This window comes from Temnothorax nylanderi, unplaced genomic scaffold (assembly GCF_030848795.1).
Source record: "Temnothorax nylanderi isolate EJ_2023f unplaced genomic scaffold, tnyl_v1.0 TNYL_tig0119_pilon, whole genome shotgun sequence".
Classification (NCBI taxonomy): Eukaryota; Metazoa; Arthropoda; class Insecta; order Hymenoptera; family Formicidae; genus Temnothorax; species Temnothorax nylanderi.
Genome location: NW_027249181.1, coordinates 77,575 through 100,234, shown reverse-complemented (window position 1 = coordinate 100,234; position 22,660 = coordinate 77,575). Strand labels below are relative to the sequence as shown.

General features: G+C 38.2%; 1 protein-coding gene and 1 long non-coding RNA gene across 2 annotated transcripts in view; both read right to left on the bottom strand.

The window, feature by feature from the left end:
* Positions 1–2,879, bottom strand: part of Rau (RA domain-containing protein rau) — a 31,365-nt gene extending 28,486 nt beyond the window's left edge. The window contains exons 1-2 of the mRNA XM_071713031.1: positions 2,299–2,879; positions 481–700 (exon numbers count right to left, since the gene is read on the bottom strand). Of these exons, the coding sequence (XP_071569132.1) occupies positions 481–684 (204 nt within the window). The 5' untranslated portion in view covers positions 685–700; positions 2,299–2,879. The remainder of the gene's footprint in view (positions 1–480; positions 701–2,298) is intronic.
* A 9,383-nt stretch (positions 2,880–12,262) lies between these two features.
* On the bottom strand, positions 12,263–12,829 carry LOC139776425 (uncharacterized). The gene is made up of 2 exons (XR_011719069.1): positions 12,691–12,829; positions 12,263–12,494 (listed from the first exon to the last, which is right to left on the bottom strand). It is a non-coding gene; the product is annotated as an uncharacterized lncRNA (long non-coding RNA).
* Positions 12,830–22,660: the final 9,831 nt, after the last annotated feature.

Genomic DNA, 22,660 nt, shown 5'->3' with positions numbered 1-22,660 from the left:
AGCGGTCTTGTATCGTTTACAGGTATATTAAGCTATCTAAGCCAAATTATCAGAACACAAAAAATTTTATATGGAATTAATTTGCTAATTATTTGCTATTTTTTGCTTTTAAAAGTAATTTTTTTGCTTCAGCTATTAAAAAGTTACGAAGGGCTGGATTAAGCTATCCAGCCATTGTAAACAAAACGGGCTTAAGATTAAGCTATTCAGCTTTCCTTTCGTAACTTTTTAATAGCTGGAGCAAAAAAATTACTTTTAAAAGCAAAAAATAGCAAATAATTAACAAATTAATTCCATATAAAATTTTTGTGTTCTGATAATTTAGCTTAGATAGCTTAATATACCTGTAAACGATACAGAATGCTGGGGGTCTAGTGGAATCCCCAGTTTTCGTTTCCGGATTAACGATTTTACGGAAGCACCTGCCATATAAACAGCGAGTCCTGCAAATATGTGGGAAAATAATCACGGGGTACTCACCTGTTGGGGCGCGGTATCGGCCGGGGAGAAGCTCGACAGGGCGGTTAAGGGTGCTAGGGATGCGCATGAGGACGCCCTCGAGGGTGGCGGTGTGTGACCGGGGGTAGGACTTCCGCTTCCGCAGCTACTCGCGCCGCCGCTGGAAGACAGGCTCACGCTGTCCGCCCGCCCTCTCCACGGCGAGATCGACACGTGCTTCAGCATTCCTCCTTGTTCTTATCTGGAATCAGGATCCACGGATCGTTTGCCATTAAATCGCGAACGTTGAACTGGGGGGAACAGCACGACCAGTAGTGCGACTATAACCGGCTATAAATTCGATCGATTGCCCGTTCTGATAGATCGGCGCAATGGCGATAACAGTTCTCAATTCTCTCATTTTATCAGATGTTTCTTTCACCTCTTTATCTATAATTATGTTCAAAGAGTCGATTTGCGTTAAAAGATCCGCATAGATGATCGGCAAAGTAATAGAAGCTTTAAATCGATACATAGAGCGATATATAGAGAATATAATTCATAATAAATTGCAAATTTAAATACAAGATTACTTTTTGGGGGACATTACAAGCAATACAAGTGAAACTGTCGCTGCGAGTTTCACTAGGCGTGGGCTTCCGCCGATGTGTAATGTACTCTTAAGAACATTTACTGGAAGTCGCAGCCTACATTTCAATTAATCTCTTTGTGCGTTTCCTTTCGCAAGGTCGCAGAAAAACCATAATTGGTGCGGCGGCCTTTTGATAAGTAGCGTCCAACTACTGTGATTGCTGGGCTGAACAAACGTGGAAAGTGGCGGAAAGCTCGCTTATGGAAAAACCGGACGTTCCCAACGGTACACTTTAAGAGCGTTCGTATAATTTGACGTCGGAGTGAAACCAGGCGGTTGCAATGTCCGAAACAACGTCCACACACGCCTATCTCGTGGAAAGCAAGGAAAAGCCTACGCGCTCGAATAAACATTAAAGTCAGCCGCAGATACAGAAGCCAGAAGCTCAAAGATATGCATGTGCAAAGTAAACGGATGCTTTTTCACCAACTGCGGGATGTTGCGGTAAGGAAATTTAATAATAAGAATAGTTTCTTCCTTTGCCTTCGTTACCGCCTTTGTTATTCGTATTATTGCATTACATCATTTATAAATGTACACTGAGAAAAAAGTTGTCAACTTGACTAAATGTGTTTAACTAATTACTATTTTTTAAATTTAAATATTTAAGTATTTAAATTAAATACGACACATTAAATCTAACATAACGTAATTTACTTAAATACTTAAACATTTCAATTTAAAAAATGGTAATCAGTTGAACGCATTTAGTCAAGTTAATAACTTTTTTCTCAGTGTATAATTGTTATTCGTATTATTGCATTATATGATTATGGATATATTTCTTCAAAGATTCTTACATATAAAAATAACAAGTAAAAAGTAACAATTTATTCTTTATATTTTTTAGACATCTAAATTAACGAGCAATAAAGAATTCTGCACGTTTTTTAATATAAATTCAAAATAGGAATTTTTCTGCACAGTTTTGGAGCATAGTGCATATTAATTATGCACTGCGAAATTTTCCGTTTAGAATTGCAATAGGAAACATTAGTGCTTCCTGCGATGTATCATCAACGGACCGATGTGTTGCGGTCACGTGCATCCGAAGGACATACCGGCATATCATTACAGGCGCCGGGAGAGACGGGAAGGAAGCTCATATGCACATTTCTGATTTTTAAAGAGTGGAAAAAAATAAAGCGATAGGTATGTGGTGAATATCAAATACATATTTTATATTATTTTCTGTGTTCTATACTCACTTTAATTAAATTCGCAGTTGAGCGGCCTGCGCACTCGCGATAGCCCGCGCGTTAATACGCGCCAAACATTCAAAATTGACGAATGTGCGGCATCGAAATCATCCAAGTTCACCGTCTTAAACCAGAAGGCAATTTACACGCGACGGTCACAACACAACGAACGGATTCACTACCAGTCACAATCGCGTTGCGTCGACAGAATGCACGAGGAGGGACTTCCGGCACGCATTTCGGCATATAATTTCGCGTAAACGAATCGCTTCGCACATTTCACACGAAGCGTTCTCAAGATTATTTAAAGAGACGTCACGTAATGAACATCAAGATGTAACGAGAGTCCGTTTTCCTCGAAGAGAATTTAACAGAGTCCGAGGTAAAACTTGAGATATCAATTCGAAACGCACGGCGATGGCGGCACCACGGTGCGCGCTCCGCGAGCGTTCTGTCGCGACTGGCGAACGAGCGAGTAAACCGACATAGTAAGCCGCGCGCCAGCGAACGGACGAGGCAGAGGAAAGAGAACGACCTTCTTGTGTAGTATACGCGGCTACACGTTCACGTATCCGTGTAGATGCGTGCCGTCGTGTGCGTCCGCTGGGGAACTGCGGGGGCGATGACGGTACCCGCGTTTGCAAGAAGAAGGGCGTATATCCACGGAACCAGCCGTTCGCTCGAAGAGACAGGCCCTACTCTCGCTTCAGGACTCTTCCTCGTGTCGTGGCGATGAGAACATGAAATGCTCACCTAGGATACGAAGGAAGAGATGAATGAGGCTGTAAATTGAGTTTAACATTGTAAACGCTGCTTATGGTACCCATGTGACCAACGGAGTTTCGGCAGGTTACCTGCCGTGTTATGATTTTTACGAGGGCAAACGTGTTTTCGGAAGGTGAAAGTGAAATTTTCTGCGCGTGGAAATATTGTAATATCTGCAATAATATTTGCTCTCCAATCTCGCGGTACGTGATTATAAAGAGTAATGCATGCTGAACACGAATCCAGTGTAGTTTTTTCATTATCGTTGATGTCTAATATTTCGTGGGCGATCAAACCTGAAACTTATGTTTGGGGCTTATCCGCCAGTAAGCACCCGGGGTTGGTCCGCCAGTCTCGTCACTGTGGCGCGCCGGGCGCACGACTTCAGCTCACGGCGATTTCAGGTTAGGTTTCCCTCGAGCGTGATTCTGTCTTCCCTTGCACGTGCGTCAGTTTGTGTAGGAGGGAAATGGTACGCACGTATCGTCGCAAAACGGGTGTTTTTGGGTGTTTTGGCCGACCGAAAAGATGGCTGACCGTTGTTTTCGAGATCGCTTACGCTCACGGCACGTCGGCGAGGTACGGCGAGGCACGGCACGGCTCTAAGATCCCGCGATTTCCGCGCGAGAGTTGACATGCCGCGCGCGCTGTAGATCGTCCCGACTCCCGGCCGCGGTAAATCGTCGTTGTTGGTCGTTGTGTCAGTGACAGTCGCGCGTGCGACCGCATCGTCCAGCGTTCGCCGCATCGTCTCGGCGTCATTGTCGCCGCCGTTGTAGTGGTGGTGGTGTCGGTGGTGGTCATCGTCGTCGTCGTCGTCGTCGTGGTGGTGGTCGTGGCCGTTGTCGTCGTGGTGGTCGTGGCCGTCGTCGTCGTGGTGGTCGTGGCCGTCGTCGTCGTGGTGGTCATGGCCGTCGTCGTCGTCGTCGGCGGCGCGTCGAGGAATCGGCGCGAGGACGCCGTCGAGTCGGTAAAATGGTCGCGCTCCACCGCGAGCTTTTCTAACCCCCCTGTCGCTATTTATCGCTCCCCCGCGAGAAACGCGGCTTGGTTAGGTTGCTCGAGGGTCCGCGCTGATCCTATGGCACCGGAACGCCGTCACGCGTATTCCCCGTGGTTGCCCGCGTTGACAATGTGACGTGCCGTTGGGGAGTTTACGATTTGGTTAACCTCTGTATTCACGTTCCTAAATTGTTTTATGGAATAGGTAAAACAATTATTTTTTAATGTTTTGCATAAAAATTTTTAATAAATTTTTATATTTTTCTCTTAAAAAACAATTATTAAAATGTATCCTATCATTTTTCAGGATTACATGTACGTATATGTATTGAAAATGCAGTGTGGCGGATAAACCCCGGGGGGGTGGCGGTTCAACCCCGGCATTTTTGAGATTTCAATTTTTGCACCGTTGTCGTTTTTGTTCTATACCGGTTAAACAAAGCGACGTAGATAAAAATTTCCTTAATAAATTTTGTAGCTAAAGGTTCACTCTTTACAGTGGTATACCACATTTAACTTCAATTATTTATTTTGTTGTTAAAAATCGGCTCCGAAAAAAACTGGCGGTTTAGCCCCGGTCTCCCCTACTCCGCGCGGAGAATACAGAAAATATAATTTATAAATATCATCTATTATTATTGATGCGTTTATATATTCACTTTAGAATATACAAAATTATAAAGTGTAACTAAATCACTGACAAATACTAATTTTCTTCAAAATTCTAAATTATATTTATCTCAAATTACATTTTATAAATTATAAGCTAGATTACGATTAGATATTTTTGTATAATAACTTCTCTTTTACGTTTTGTGATATTTTTGTATTTTTATATCTGCTCAATACATAAAAATTGTTATCAGTGGCAGCTATCACATGAATTCGTAGAAATAACTACTCGAAAAAGCAATTTTAGATTGTTTTATTGCGTAAATAAATTAAGATTTAAGATGTGCACAACAAGTTCCGCGTTACATTGTTGAAAGGGAAGTGAACTACACATATATGGCAGCTGAGTTTCGCACCGTGGGGAAAGAGGTCGTCGATAGGTTCCTAGGTCGTTACAGATAAGCACGTCCGGCAATTTTATCTTCTATTAGTTGTTCCGCGTATAAGATTCTCCGCGGATTTGAGTCTGAGGTAAGAGATGTGTGCAAGAAGCCATTATGCAATGGCGGTAGCGCGTGCTCGTTAAGGTAATCACCATCATAGGACCAGAGGGTGTCGCGACAGCGACTTATCGTCCAAAGTAAAAAATTCCTGTGAATTTCCCTCTCTTTTGTCTATTTTCAGCCATCCTGTCGCGCAATTGTAATCGTAAAGAGAGAAATTTTGTGAAAGCGAATAGAATCTAACGCGAAACTTATTGTTATAATACAATTTGCCATTATAATATTTATTTTTACAAACAAAATATTTTCTAACATATTTCAAAAATTGACTGATCATTTTTTCAAGCTGATAGCGTAAAATATAATCGAAATTTTATGACAAGGTCGATTAGCTGACGAGAGATCAGACCATTCACGGAGTTAAAAGGTTGCTTATTTGACTCGTGCTCGACCAACAAATCTTCGTTCCCGTCTCCTCACGGCGATATTTTACATACATGCCTGTACCTGTCACATTCGAAAGAAGAGGAAAAAAAAGTAAAACGCGAGAGTCGCATCCTACGTGATCGTCCGACGAGCGACTGCATGGGCGTAGAGCTCGTGTCGAAGCAAGAAGGGCTTACGTCTCTGCGAGAGAAAAGTGAGAGACGTATACGTGGGAGTCGGCTCGATTCGCTGAATAGCGTTGTATACGCTTCTCCTTTTGATTTAATAAACTAGTTACACGCGCCCGCGCCAGGAAAAACAATGACTCGTGGCTGAGATATTCATCGATTCGGAGGAAATGCGCGTTACGTATTTATAGCGATCTAGCCGCCATTCTACTCCGCGATCTAAATTGGAGTGTATATTTGAATTTGCGTCAGCGTAGATGTAATCGCGGCATATTATCGTGACGGAAGAAGAAATAAATCCTCGTCTTCCGGTGCGTTACGTCCCACGATTTTTCCAACCAATATTTGCAACCGCGTTAGATTTCCCGACGGTGATTTCTTAAGACGATCTTTAATAAAGCCGTTTGAATGAAGCACTTGCCGAGCAGTCCGCAGGCAGGTATTCGGGAAGGTGTAGGCTTCGAAAGGAAAGGAGCGCGCGATTAGGGCACCTGGGTGGCATTTATCGATGCAGCCGATACAACGTGGGGTGGCCGACACGTGTAATTCGAGGCCAATCTTGCACGTGTAGGCGTGTCGAAAATAAGGGATGTCTTTGAAATACTTCGGCGCACTATAATCTGGTTTGGAATCGAGCAGATTGTAAAATACTTGGTGAAAATTAATTTTCTCCAACTGTCTTTTAACTATAATTACGGATTTAACAGTTATATATTATATCGAAGAAAGAGCGGATCTAATTGAAGCTCGTGGATTCAGCTTTAATATTTCCTTTCGCACATCAGTCAACTATTTGTAACTACTTTTCCCAGGAACGCATATCGATGCTCAGTTTCTCGAATTCTGTCCGTTGAGGTCAGTTCGCCGGGGTCGAGAAACTCATGGTTGCCGGTCATGGAAAAACGTCACTAGTCTAACAGCGGCATGTCTGTATAAGAACTACGAGTGACTTTGGTCTTGAGTCTCGGCGCGAGATCGCGACGCGTTGCAACGCGAGAGTTCTACGGCAGCAGCAGCAGCAGCCACGCGTATTATCGTGATTCGGTTGTGCAACACGCGTGCCTTTTGTCGCGCGGGTACAAGGAGCTTCTCTGTGAAAGATCCTTCCCCCAGCGAACTCTGGCCTCGCTCACGACGATCTCGGGAAGAAAATTCAATTAGCTGCGCCAGGCTAGATTGCCGCGCCGGTGCAGCTGCAATCGGCAGATAAGCCGCGCTAGTGCATGCGCGTGCGGCGGCGACTACCGACAATGCGAAACGTGTGTGCACGTATGTGCGTTGAGTCTCATAAAGCGGCACTAGCTTATCGCTGACACGCAAAAGGTACGAGCGTCGACCTGTCGCATCAGGTCGCTGTCGTGACGAATATTTTTGTACCATGTCGTCTGCGAGCGTTTTTTTTTTAAATTATTATAACAGAAGATATAAGAGATTCTGTATGCGCAGGATAACGGAATTATCATTCAGGAATTATCAATCAGTCGTAATATAAAAATTTAGAGTAATAGATATGGTATAAAAATATTTGAGACAGTATAAAATCTCTTGAGATAAATAAAGGCATTTGAATATTATTCAATATCTAAATATTTTTAAAACGTTGGTCAACCATTCTTTTTTTTAGCATTTAATTCTTTTTGGATTTAATTCCAACGTTTAATAATTCCTTCAGGTAAATTAGATAGTTGAGTGATTATCGCGTTTCACACTGAAACAGGATGGATTGTTATGTGAAAATGCAACCACCGTGACGATGTTTCGGTGGGACATTGCAATCACATTTTTCATCATTTTCTACTTAAATGACGTAACGATGTTACATGAATTACATATCATTATCGCCAAAGTGCATAGCAGTTTATCAGTTTAGTCTATGGAACCTGTTTAGATACTCGCCGATAATACTATACAATTTCACTGCGTTACATCACTTGTTCATCAAGATGATCAAACGTATAAAATTGCATTAAAACACTTATAGCATTCATAATTATAATTCTTAAAGCAGAGTTTTCATGATTTAGTTTGCCTGACTTCATCGTAACACATAAATATTTAACGAATTTTAATTTATGGAATTAACTGACCGACGATAAAGACATCAATATCGTTCGCTCGTATGCAAATTCCACGAAGTCGATTGACCACTCGAGAACCGCTCGGAACCGACGACGGGGGGAGGGGGGAATGCGAGAGGAGAAATCGGAACCATGGTGGTCAGTTACTTTAGCCGTGTACACGACGAGCATGACGGACCGTAGTATGCGTACTATGGGACTTTGGTAGAGCAGCGGTCCAGCCCGGTGGATCCCATGGTGTAGCATTACTTTCCCACAGGCGAGGCTCTTCCCTCGTGTTGTGTGTATACGTGTGCGATTCTTACCAGACATGCATCCGTCGTGCACCTGCACACCGCCGACTTGCGTGTATGCGTGCACGAGGCGAGAGGGACAACGAGAAGGGATATGTATCTCACCTTGCAAGGCGAACCTGTTATTCGCCAGTTTGCCGAAACCAAAGAGGAAACAGAGAAGATGGACGTAACCGTGTGTTATCGCTTGAAAAATAATTGTCACCTTCTGGAACCAATTTTGATGATATAGGAAGCTGGGAGACACTCCCGGAGGGTGTCTCACGGAGGAAAATGAATAATCCGGAAGAGGATAGTATGAAATTATTGTAACTGTAAATTTTGATGGGATGCAGCAACAATGGAATTGATCGGCAAATGTGTATCATGTTTGCTACATCGACAAGCTATATTATGTTTTGTAAAAAAATTGTTAAGAAATAATTTAATTTTACAGAAGCATAAAATTTTAATAATAAAATAATAAAAATTTAAATGGCATAATTAGGATTAAAATTGCTACAAATGCCAGTAATATTTGAAAATTTGGATTTTAAAATAAATATTTGCGGATATTTAAATTTTCTTTTTCTCGAAATACTACATAAACAACCTATAGGAAATAGTGGTTGAAGTAGTCGATGAGGGGAGAAAAAATATTCGTTAGGGGTTCCCCTCTAATAGGGCATGGAATTGTCCCGGAAATGAGCTTCGTCACGCAGAGCGGAAGCTGGACCTTGCCGCATCGTGGAATTGCTATTAAAGTACATCGATCGCGGTCAGAATGTCCTCGATTTTTAAAGGAAAGAACAATAGCTAGACTTTTATAAATAGTGCATCTGGATATTGTTCTTTTCTTCTGTATTTCTTATATCCTTTTAAAATACTTGTAAATTTTAATAATTAGCTTTATTAATAAAATATATAAAACAGATATATATTTAAACAATGATTATAAAATTTTGTTAATTGATAAAAGTAGTTTTTATTTGCAAAATAATAAAAACATATTTTGCATAATAATCTCGATAAAGATAAAGGTTGTATTTTGTGCTGGTATAATTATGCTATGTAAATGTTATTATATATATATATATATATATACGTTAGAATTAGCAAGGAAAGAGTTGGAGCGGACAAAAAAGAGTTCAAAGTCGTCCTCTTGTCGTCGGGAGCGAGAAGAAAAATAAATATAAAAACTACTCTTGTAAAGTTTCCTCACGTTGCGTAAAAGCGATAACGCGAAAGCTGGCAAACATCAGAAGTGTTAAGGGATCCGAGAATTAAATTTGTACGACAGCCTTATGTATGAAACTCCATACATACACCCTGTGAATATATATTTATCTAGTGCCCCTTTGGTGGAACACAGGGCCCTTTTTGTATGAAACATTTTTATCCACATATCTCTTTATCAAATCGAAATCAGCATGTCAGGCATAATATCACATTTTCAAGATAACATTAAAGATGATACGTTATATATCTGTTTAATAATTTGTTTATATAAAAATTAAAAATATTTTTGTAAATGCAATAATAGAATATTGACTTTGATTTAAAATCTCTCTGCTCACTAATTTTTTTACAAAAAAAAGAACTAAACAAATTTGTATATTGTGAGCTAGGTGTATATTATTAACTAATTATTATTTTTGTATTATATCTTAAATGATTTAAGGTGGGAAAACTTCGCATCTGATGAAAATTGCCCGTCATCCCATAAGGTTCTGTATTAATCATAGAGTTCCGACAGCTCCAGATAGATCCTTTTTTAGGGAAAAATATAAAGCACAAAAAATAGTCCGTAAAAAAAATAATGATCATCTTCAACATTCTTTCGGTAATAATTCACGTCAAGTTACTGTTATTTCTAAATTCTGTGGAATACCTAATTAAAATAATCGCAAAAATCATTTACTTTGCAACGTTTAATACGTGTTTTACAAATTAAAACATGTACATCTTTTTATATTTAAAACAAACATTTTAATGTATAAAGATTTATAACTTGCATTATCTACGCATAAAAACAAAATAATTAAATAGTAAACAATCAATGTTATCTAGGGTAAACTCGGGTAAGATGGCCATACAGGAAAGATGGCCAACCCATGTTCATTCGATGTTTCATGGCGATCTAGATTGAAAGAACATAGGTTGGCCATCTTTCCTGTATGGCCATCTTATCCGAGTTTACCCTACATAAACTGCAAAAACTAATAACGGAGGAGTCTAATTTTATGCATAAATTGTTAAAATTAAAGTCAAAATAATAATATCATGTTTTACTTCTCTCTCTCTATCTCTCTCTCTCTCTCTCTCTCTCTCTCTCTCTCTCTCTCTCTCTCTCTCTCTCTCTCTCTCTCTCTCTCTCTCTCTCTCTCTTTCTCTCCTCTCTTTCTCTCTCTTTCTCTTGGTTACACAATTGATTAATTATTTCCTATCTAGCAGTGCACTGGCAATGAATCTGTGATTTGGGAGTGGTTGCGCACATGTAGGTCAGCTTCTATAATCTCCAAGATGATTGACTTACATTACACGCTTCGTGAACTTTCGGATTTCTTAAGACGGTTGACTGAGGGCAACGAAGGGCAACGAACGAGCACAAGAGTTCACCCTTAAAAGACCGGAAAAATTATATCTCGAAACGAAATGCCGGTACGTTAATTGAACTTCAAAGATATTACTTCATATTTCCGAAACAAAAGTTTTTAATAGTTTTCTTGATTAATTTTAATATCCTTGTTACGCTAATTTTTTACGGTCTATTTCTTCTTATTGCAAGTTATATAATTACGAATAAGATATGTTACAATGCATTTCCAAATCTACATAAATTACAAAAATGTGTGAATTGATAAGGCAGGTTATCGAGTACGGAACATATATCGTGTGATGAGGTATGCTGTTATGACTAGGGACAGTACGCGCAAACTCATATTATAAACAGTTCAGACAGTCCACTAACAATAAGAAATACTTTCAGACGATAAATGCCACAGAATGCAAACATATGTCTTCACATAGAAGTCTATCATAATTAAAAGTCATATCATGGTTCATGGTGTTGTTTATCAATTTTGACATTCACATGTTTTATCATATAATAATTAAGTCAAAACTCTACACGATATTGTAATATAAAAATATAATAAATAAAGAATTTGTAAAATTAAATAAATACTATTTTCTCGATAAATAAATTAACAAAATAATATCCTATTTTATTTATATTATTATTAATACAGTCAATAATTTTACTTTTAGAATTAGTATAATTTTAAAAGCATATATAAAAACTATAATAGTATAATTATTTTTATAATTAGATATCCCATTAGAAGCTCGCGGAATTTTGGTGCTTATTAAGAAAATGACGTTAAATTAAATAGCCCCAACCTGCTGTCATGGAGATGAAGAATAAGGGTGCCTACACGTGCGTGCAGCAAACACCGCACCCTCAAAAGCCGCGCCCTTATTCAGGCGCGGTCGGACATTGCACTTTCCACCCTTACAGACGACGCGTGCAAACATGGGCCATTAGTTTATGTTTTCACGTGATGAAGCACTTCGATATGATTATATGGAACGGCTGCGATGAAAGACGAAGCGACGGATAGATAGTCATGTTCGTGGAAAAAGTTGGAGCTTCGTGATACAGGAGAAGTAATAGCGGAATCGCGGTACGGTATTATGAAAAACATGCAAAGTCATATACGTGCGGTATCGTACTTCTATGGCATAATCGACCATAAAGCTAATTACATATCGCACTTATATTCTTTTCCTTTTTTTACGCACGTTACGAAGAATGAGATAGGAATCCAGTTAAATTTAAAACTCGTGCGCATGCTCTTATTACATTAGATGTCTCCACTGCTAAGATCGTCATGCTTTTCAATAGCTCAATCGCTATATCTTCTCTAAAGAAATGTTTTATATCTATAAATTCGATGTATTATTTAATCTTATTTATTCGCCATTAGTGTAAAGTTATTAATTTAATTTATCCACATACGTAATACAGTAACTATACTTTTAAAAAATTACTATTATCCAGAGATGTGTAATTTCTAATCTTTTTTCTTCGAAGAACAGGAGAATCGATCTAGAATAGAAATATAATTAGCGAAAGCATCTCATCTTTAATTAATTGTGCTGCGGAGTTACTTTCTATCTTCATTAAGATCGAATCCTCCTTGTCAAACATATTCATCTGTTTCCGGAAACGACTCAGTGCTTCCGGGACAGCGATTTCGTGGGGAACAATGACGGCCTGATCTGTTTCACGTGGTCTTGCCGTGCATTTCCGGCACGACGTCGCTTAATTCGCTTCCACTTCCGGCGGAACCACACCTATCAAACCGTGACGAAACGAATGGAATTTCACTATTTTCTCAGACGACTGCGATCTAGTTTCATGACATGCAATTACAGACTCGTTACGTTCTTAAATGTTATTTAAGTAATTAAAGTAACTATTATAATAGAGAGAGAATACATTTTCCACCAATAATACTTAATTCAAGCGTGCAAAACCGTTTTTTTTTACCTTTCACTATAAATAATTCTCACTTGCAGCCAGTGCATAAAAACGTAAATCTCAGAACCGCGTCGAAGTTGCCGCAACTTCCTACTAGCGTTTCATGCCGTACTGAGAACCGCGCCAGCGATCGTCGGCCTGAGTTGCGTCTACGCATGGCACTTGCGTTACTGGATTGTATTCGCGTACCCACGCACGATTGTAGAAGCCCGCGTCAAACGACACGGCTGCAGCGGGATACGAAATGTTGTGCAACGCGCGAGGCGAGGCGAGGCGAGGCGAGGCTCGCGTGTAAACCGACGAACGGGAGCATGATTTCCGCCGAACGAGGAGAGACGATTTTAGCAATTGGTATAGCATTACTCACTAAGACGACCAAAAAATGAATATAACGCGCTGCAGCATTTTCGCCGATAACGGTACGATACGAGGGAAAAAGGTACGCCAAGCGGCATGAGAGAACGGATTAACGCGCGCTACCGTGATACGTTTCTTACGTGAACACATCTTGGAAATTTGCATTAACATCCGCGAGCAACTTGCCAACGATATATATCGTTTAGTCGGTGAGTTTTGCGATCCAGCCAGTTTTACGAGCAAGGTAATCATTTTCAAGAAACTTTTTCGCTTTTCTCACTCTCCACCTGTTCGAATCATACGTAAATCTCTCATGTAATCGTTTTCATCGTTCTACGTAAGAAAATTTCACATAGCAATTATTATATTTTCCAAATAAAGTAGACCAATGTTGTCTTGAAACGCGTTGCATAATATTGAATAATAAATGCAATAATAATTGCGGCAATAAATAATACTGAGACGATGCTGACAGCCATTTGTTGCGATGCATCGTTCACTGTTAATGATCCGCTCTTAACACAGGATGTGTCTAATGACGGGAGAAGCGCGTCGGAACAATGCATTTTTCGTCGTCGACCCGGAATCCATGATCTCAACCTAATTTAATCTAATATCGACGGTGTGGGAAAATCCTCGCCGCGATAATTGCGAAGAGAAAGTCGCAGGAATGAAGGACCGGTATGCTAATTAAAACGACTTAACGCTCCGCATTTATCGTTTCTTTCATTTTGGGAAAATAGTAAAAACTATAAGAGTTTTCACGTTGTAAGCATCAAAAAGAGTACTCACAGTTGCGATTTATTGCTGAGCAATTACGCGACTCGTGAAAACTAATGAAAAGCAAATATCGACAATCCGCTGCAAAGCTGGATTTACGAGCGCATTTATATGACGACATTCGGAGTTGCGTGTCAAGTTGCAGCCGTTCATTTTGTCACGTTCAGGGACAATTTACTGTTGGTTGTAAACGTTCTAATCGTGTCTCCATGGACAATAGGCACGCACTGGTAGGCGATAAATCACAGAGCAATCGCTAATCTCTTGTCTTAATTACTGCCTCAAGATCCCTTTGAACCATTGTTTTGCGAATGATTAAAGTCTATACGAGCAAAGTATGTGAATAAAGAACATAGATTAATTCGATGACATATTAAATGACGATAAAATTACAAAACATTATCATCTTTCAAAACAATGCACGTTTCTATCATGTCAACTCTAATTAAACTATAATTTTCAACTATGTATTTTCAATATTAAATACATACATATATATGGCGGCATAAATAAGCAATGCATTATATAAATGGAATATAACATTAATTGTTGGGATTTACCACGTGCGTCATCGGTTTATTCCGCGTTAATATAATTTATTCGTAAATTATGAATAATGTTTTCAACTTGACGTATTTTGCGGTTTTTAGAGATTTAGAACGCTGAGATTTCATTTTCTCACAGTGTTACGTAAATTTCCTGCGACGATTGCTTTCATACATATACATCTACATAGCAATGAAAAAGATTGCATCACTATAAATGTCGATTATAAAATAGTAATTTAAGGACTAATCTCTGAGTGTAACTTGAAGTTGCAAGTTAACAGTGTTGCAAGTTATTAGCGAAGATATGAAATAAAATGAGCATTTAGTACGGAAATAAGTTCATTGTATACTATCAGCTAATTTTTCTGCTATTGTTCCATATTACTTAATAATCGCGATAAATATAAGAAAATATTATAATCAGAAAATATCGCATAACAAGCAACAGATTAGCTTATATACATCAGTGAAAGAATATTAAATCTTTCAACATGTATGTATTGTACAGCGAAAGAACTCTGTGTTTAGCTGAAAATGTTGTCAGCTGACTCTCCGGAAAACTTTAATCAACAGTAATTGACACTCCTTGCAACTGAACTCTTCCGTGCAGCAAGTTTAAAAACCACAGGAAATTCTTGTTCTCTCTCGTTCGATGAATCGAACATTTCTCAGGTTAGCCTCAATCAAACTGATCGCGTGTAAAGTTACTTGAATGATTCGTTCGATTCCGTAAGACAATTGTTCCGTTCGATATCACAAAGTCTTTTCTTCCGATGAGACAGAAATAAAGAAATCCAACAAATAAAATCTTTTCATAAACATTATATTATTTTTAAAAATTCTATCGTTAAAATATATATTATATATATTGTTTTATAATGTATAAATATATTATGTAAAAGATTTTTTGTAATGTATAAATATATTATATAAAGAACATTTTTATATAAATATTTAATTAAATCATCAGTTTTTTGTTTTAATATGTAAACGACCAAAGCTATAATGCTTAACTTTTTTGCTGCTACATCATGCGTCTTTAATAATATTACTTAAAAATATTTTTGCAACATTTTTCAGAATTAGATGTCATGAAACTGCTAAATTAACGTCTGCACAATCTGGCTATTTCTTAATGCTTCTCAGAACTATACTTTGTATTACTTTCTAATTTAGCACTTTCGTCGATCTTTGATATATTTACAGCACAATATCATTTTCGTGGAAAAAGCTGATCAACAATTGATTAATGCCTGCATGGAAATATTGAGAACATATTCTTGATTCTAAAAATATCAGCCACATATTTTTAACTCGCTACGTCATCTGGGAACGAAACAGTAAGTAATCGTTGATTTCACACGAAGAAATAATGCGTAGTTGTGACATAACTAATGAAAAGCGGTTGATATCGAGCATGTACTGAGCCTCGATATTCCCCGACCGTATTAAAGCGGTTCTAAAACAGCATTCGTTCCCGCATTCTTCGAGAGAACATATTAATTGCTGCGATTTAATTTCAGGATATCGCGAAATTACGATCAAGTTTTCACCGCGGCACGATTACGCAGTTCCGGTGAAGGCGTTCGCCCGGCATTCTGAATTGCACCTGCGTTTCGTATGAGTTTAATATTTCCGGTGGGCAAGGCGCGCACAAGGGTCTTTCCGCGCGCGCTTTCGTTTGTACGCGATCTATGATTTATGTCCCGACGAAACGACCGGAGGAAATTGAACGCTCCTACTGCAGCCTGACTGACAGTGATATATAAATGATAAGAGAAAGCAGAGCTCTGCGAGACAGTGTTTGATTCTTTCTGACGCACGTGTGCACATAGATATAGGAAATGCGCACTATTAAGATAGTTCTTACTCTCTACGTCTTGTTAAAGAGTTCTCAGACACGATTTCTTTAACTTCTTAATTTATTGATCACAATAATTGTCACTTTTACATCTGCGTCTAATAAGTCGTAGTTTCCACTTTAACATCTCATGACGCTTTGTGCGTTTAAATTTCCTTCTTTATGTCTCACACAAATGTAAACATTGCATCCTGAAACCCGAATCTGTCGACGACAGATACCAGACTTTCCAGAGTGTTTCGACACTCATACCGTGGAGCTGGTGGCGCGTGACCGATCTCGTGTGACCTCGACGAACCGAGACTGGTCTCATCGATTCTCGATCTACGACATTCTTCCAATCTTATATACGTATACAAATCGCGTGATCCCGTTTCCAGAATTTTCTTGCTGTAACTCCATTAACGACGGTTAAGTAATACTCGTCGCCATTCATTGACTTGACGTCGCTCATTGACATATTCTGACTTTTAACTTAGCAGACTGAGCTTTTAACAATCCGGTAGTCAAAAGGAAGTAAAATCAAAATTAGCAACTATAATATAATTACCGTACATCACTGCAAGTAGTTCAGTAGTTTCCGGTATTCGAAGAACGGTATCATAAAGAATTCCTTAATATGTAGCTAATTTTAACGGCCTCGTAGAATATCTTTAGCACATAAACGAAAGAATTCGCTGATAAAATCAAGATTTTTGCCCGCATGTGTTCGGCGCTATTTTGACCGTATTCACGATGCACGACGGACGCCCGTACGAAATAGGCAGACGGTACCGCACATCTGTCACGATATAACGTGGGAAGCGTCCTTCGCGTATAACGGCCTTCTTGAGTCGCGTGAGAGAGCCAAATTAAAGTTCTTCATAACACGTATGCATCGTCTTTCTGGAAGTGCGAAGTTATGCTCTCCTTATTTTCCGCGTTCCCAAACAATTCCCCATTCTATTGTTTCCTATACCCCCTCCACCAAATTGCCCGTTATAGTTTTAAATAATAATTTATTGACTGTGGAGCATTCCTGTATATCCAGATATCCAGATATATCGAATTAAAGTTTCCTGTCTGCAATATTAATCGTCAAACCAAACTATAAATTTTCGTTAAACTTATTCAAAATATCTAACAATAATATCTTAAGTTGTTCTAATCTAAAAGTATATAGTTCAATTTCTATAAATCTGCAATATAATAGTATTCGCTATTTGATTTATCATAAATAAAGGGATTAACCTTTGTGCACCGTCAACAGCGCCTAGCTCTTACTTAGCCCGTTCCACACTCTCTTTGAGTATTCGCTATACTTTTCTTGTTCTTCATTTATCTCACCGCGAGCTGCTCTTGGTTTCAAGACAACGACGATCGAAAGCCAGCGAGTCGGTCGCGGTTCTAGCTCGTACGGAACTCTGAGAAAGGAAAACAGTCTCCTCTCTTTGTCAGGAGAACCTATTGTCCTCCTGAGGATGGATGGGAACAACGGTCGCGGATACTGGATGTATCTCGGGATTATTTCTTCGGGCACAGCGAAAAGTTCATCAATAAAGATATATAGTCGGGATACATGAACTCGGTCTTCTATATTACTCACAACATATATTTCAAGTCAAGCAATTAATTTCGTACATTTTTTTCATGAAATAGATGTATAAATCTATTTTAATTAAGGGATAAATATGTATATCATCTTGTAAACGTCTTCACTTACGTCTAGATATGTTAATTCACACTTTTTACGCGCCATTTAAAGCTAGTTGATTAAGTCCATAAAAAGTTTAAGTGCATATCCTTCCGCTTACATTATTCTTAACAAGTGGAAAATTCTCACTAAGAAGATTACATAATTCCTGCTTAACGACGCGTATAAATAACAAATTAAATCTTTTCATTTCAATTTAATGGATTTGAACTGATATCACTTTAACATCTTATTTCTGTATCTGCAACAATGTTCCATTCCAATCTTCTTCCTTCTCTCAATTTGACTCGCAAGAAATTATTCTGGATATGGCCGTAAATCATGATAAGTATTTCTTAGCCAGAGGGAAATACGGATTTCACCACTTTACGAATCATTACGTCCATTAAACTCAATTTTGACATTTCCTTCCTCTCATATATCTTCGCGAGGATAATGGGTTTTTTGTCATTGTCGATCAGAGAAAACATTCAATATAGTAATCCGATTATTCAAATGTCAAAATAATGAAAGCATTTAACAAGGACTTGATTTTACGCGTTATAAGAAAGAGAGATCAATTCTAGAGCCGAAGCGCATAAGAGAATAAGAGATCGCGATGATAGACGTGCTTCACGGGCATGAACCGGTTTCGGGTAAAATTTTTGTCAAGATAGTAACCAAGAAGCGAACTATGTATCGACATACGCGTGCGTGTCAAATGACACCGCATGTGGACGCTTGTGAGCGTGGAACGGAAGCGCGTGCACTCGCGTATACTCGCTATCGGAACGCAGAAGGTTTCCGCTGCTCGAGGCAACTTGAAAGATACGAAGAATTCGATTCGACGGCACAAAAAGCGACGACGGCGGAATGCAACGTTGTTACGAGTGAAGAAATATAGTTTGCCAAGTGCGTGTGCCGTACTGATAAAATTTGCGCACTTTACACAGCCGACGAGCATTTGTTTCATAATCCATGTTTTACGAGCATGTAGGTATCTTGCATAGGTTTTCATTTTTCGTTACACTCTGTTTCCTTGTTTGAACGACTTCGCAATGTTGCTTTGCATAATTTGCATGCTCGCGACCTTTATTGCAATGGTTATAAGGACTCGACAACAAACGGCGAGGATATTATGGAAATTAAAATTTAATGTGAAAAAGAGAAACTACATTTTAATACTGTCATTATTAAAAATTTTTCATCAAGCATTTATAAAAATCCTTGAATTTTAATTAATCTTTTGAGAAATAAACAACATTTTCTTAATCTGGCTTCAATGTTTTTTAAAAGTACTAAAAAATAGTAAGACTTTTGATGTACTCCATAAAAAAAAAAATCTTGCATATCTTTTACATATCTTGTAATTTTACAAGCTGATTAGTTCATCTTTTGAGATCTTATAATTTTACAAGAGATAATACTAATCAGCTTACAAGGAGAGGACACAGTTGACTAATCGCCTTGCAAGGTATGAATCTACATCAAAAATAAGTCGACACATATTCGAGCGTTTCGTCCAAAGCGCTCTATAAATAGTATTTTTTTAGACTTGAAATTTGGAGTAATAGGGAAGACTGGGGCTGGTTGTTACACGGGTAAAATGTTACAGCGTAAAAAGTAGGTTCATGAAACCGTCTAAGAAACGCTCACGATGGTGAAATGTATGATTATTTAGCTTTAAAATGTGTTTATCGCTATCCAGCTTTCTCAGACGGTTTTATGAACCTATTTTTATAACTGTATCATTTTACCTCTGTAACAATCAGCCCCAGTCTCTCCTAGGTAGTGTAGAATATTGTAGATTATAAGACATAAAGAAAAATGCGTTATCAACAACTAGTGCCGTATCATGGTTAATAACGCCTTTTTCTTTATGTATCTTATAATTCCGTGTGCAAGGGAATTAAAATCGATCAGTCAACCGTACTTTCTCCAATTGTTAGTTTCGAGCAATATACAATTTAATACTTTCTGTGTAATTAGCCAGCTATACTTAAACGATTTCGCCGCAATGTCAGCTTTATATATTTCCGCAATAAAATCCTTCTTTGCCTCGAGAAAAAAGTCATGGCACTTCATAAGTGTCATTTGCTAGGCAGTTAATTATCCAATACTTTAAAATATGCACGTACGCACAACGTATTCATACGAATTTTTCTATACAGTATATACAAGTAAATATTTTTGCGATTATATATACGCGTACGTATTTGCGACTGCATTGCGACTTGTTTCAAAAGTCACTAACTCATCTACATTTTAATCGACTATTCCGTGCATTCGGAAAATGCGTTTTCTGTCTAAATCATCAAGTTACGTGCGGTTCTGCGTATGTGCATTACGCGTATATACGTGCGTATATAAACACAGTTGGCTCGTTTATTGTCGTATCGATGTGACACGTGTATCAGACTTTATATGTCATATATATAAGATCCGTGCGACGGGAATGCGCTGCCGTGCCGTGCGTGTTGGTCACTGCACTTCCGCTTGAGACGCAATGCGTCTTGCGGTGTACAGTACGCACTTTGCATACGCACACGCGATACTGCCTGGCGGTGTCCACAACGATAAGAAATTAGTATACATAGCGAATAGTATACATAACTTTGCAACTTGTCATTTCCATCGTTCTTAAAGTCTCATACGCACACAAATAATAGAATTATAATTCTAAAAGAACTTTGTTATTGGAAGATAAATTATTGGAAGATAACGAGCCATCGAGAAATTATACAAAAATAAGAGTAAATATATCTTATCTTTATGTGCTTTGCACAGTTCGTAGAAACTTATTGTTAATAGACACAAGGAAGAAAACATATGGATAGCGGTAGATTCCTCTATGAGATTCGCGAATTAATCAGAAACCGAATCTTAAATACACGAGATTGCGTCATGAGCTGGACCAATCGATCGATCGATCAACCGGTATTGGCCAACGCGGCCGGCTAGTCGCACAGGTGCCCTGGCGAAACGTGGGTGCCGACTGTCTCGTGGGTGGTACGAGAGGGCTTGAAGTCTGTGTTTTTTACTCACCTTTCGGAAATATAAGGTTTTCGTTAAGCGAGGTCACGACACCCACGCTATCGTGCCGTGCAGCGAACAGCTGTAAAATGCGACGGGTGAAAACTTGGTTACTTTCCTGCGTAGGACGACAGCGATTACTAGTACCGCGCGCGACGTCGTTATAACGATCAGATTAAGTGTATCTAGACTTTTTAATTGGTAACCATGAGATTGTTAATTCCTTAGTTATCAATTTCACTTGTCAGTTAGACTTGTTTTGATATAGAACTATAATTTATAAATTTACGGTCTTGTATTTTCCAATTAATAAAAGACTAAAATAAATAAACCTACAAATTATATACTCATTTAAACGTAAGCTACGTAAATCTAAAATTATCTACTCATCATTAACTGAGAGTAGCATTGATCCCATGCAATTAGATCTCAGAAACTGTAATCTAAATGGGGACCGCATTTGATTGATATAAACTGTACGCGATAATTAACCCATTCATCTTACAGAAAATGTTACAATTTAATGTGAAGAGAATAAAAAAGTATAGAATAAGAATTTAGCGCAATTAGTACCGACCCATTTCTCAGAATTCATCGATTATGAGATGAGCCGTGCGATTGCACACAAACCCCTGATTATCCTGAATCTTGAATCCCAGTGCAATTGCGCTGAAAATTACTATCTTTACAGGTCATGCGCGAAAGCTAATTAAGTTTAATTAGAATGAAAGTAGAGTTAGCAAGAAGGACAACAAAGATTAGTGTCACCATCGGATTAAAATACATTAGACATAAACCATTTGCAAAATTGGTAAAAAGAGTTTGTATAAACTTGCATATCAAATTAATTAATTAATTAAAGATAATATATTTTATTAATATTTATATTAATATTTATATTTATATTAACTAAAATTATTTTAATAAATATTAATTAAGTTAATATTTATTAAAATATTATTGTAATTTATTTGACGGTCCATTTTTAAATACGCGCATTTTCTTTCCTCACCAAGCAAAACATAGTGAGTCAAAGCAGTGTAAAATAAAAAAGACATAATGGAATTACATCGCATTATTATGCCGTGCACAGCAGTCTCAACTGTACGAAGACGCACGAGGTCGGTATCGTATCTTTGCTAACACATTCTGATCTTAAAAAGAACCTGTTTCCAACATCTCGTCATTTGCATTTCGCTTAGACTGATATCGCTGCATCGAAAAAATCTTTCCGTATCCCTATTGAAGATTTTGGGATAAAAACAATTCAATTTATTTATCTAAAGAATAATAAAATTCATGATTCACAAAATGCTAAGGATTGATCAAACATTATTAGACATTTAAAAAAATGTATCTTATTTTAAAATTTTGTAAAGCTGCTTTCAAAATAATTAATCTGTATAAAAAAATTAGAAAAAAAGATTAGAATCAATATTTCTCTCTCTAAATTAAATGTGGATGCAAAAAATTTAGTCATACCACAAATGGTTAAATATGGAATCCGAGTTACATCCCTAGTTTTCATTCATACCGCTGATGGCACCAGCGACTAACTGCAGAACGGTTCTATACGGAACTATGCAGAGAAACGGTTTACCGTCATAGTTCCTATGATTCCCACATTGCTGATCAACCCATATTGCATGGAACTTACATTTAGCGCCACAGCATGATAAGAAATAGCAAGACCAGAACAGCAGTGTAATGCCACGACATCTGTCGCAG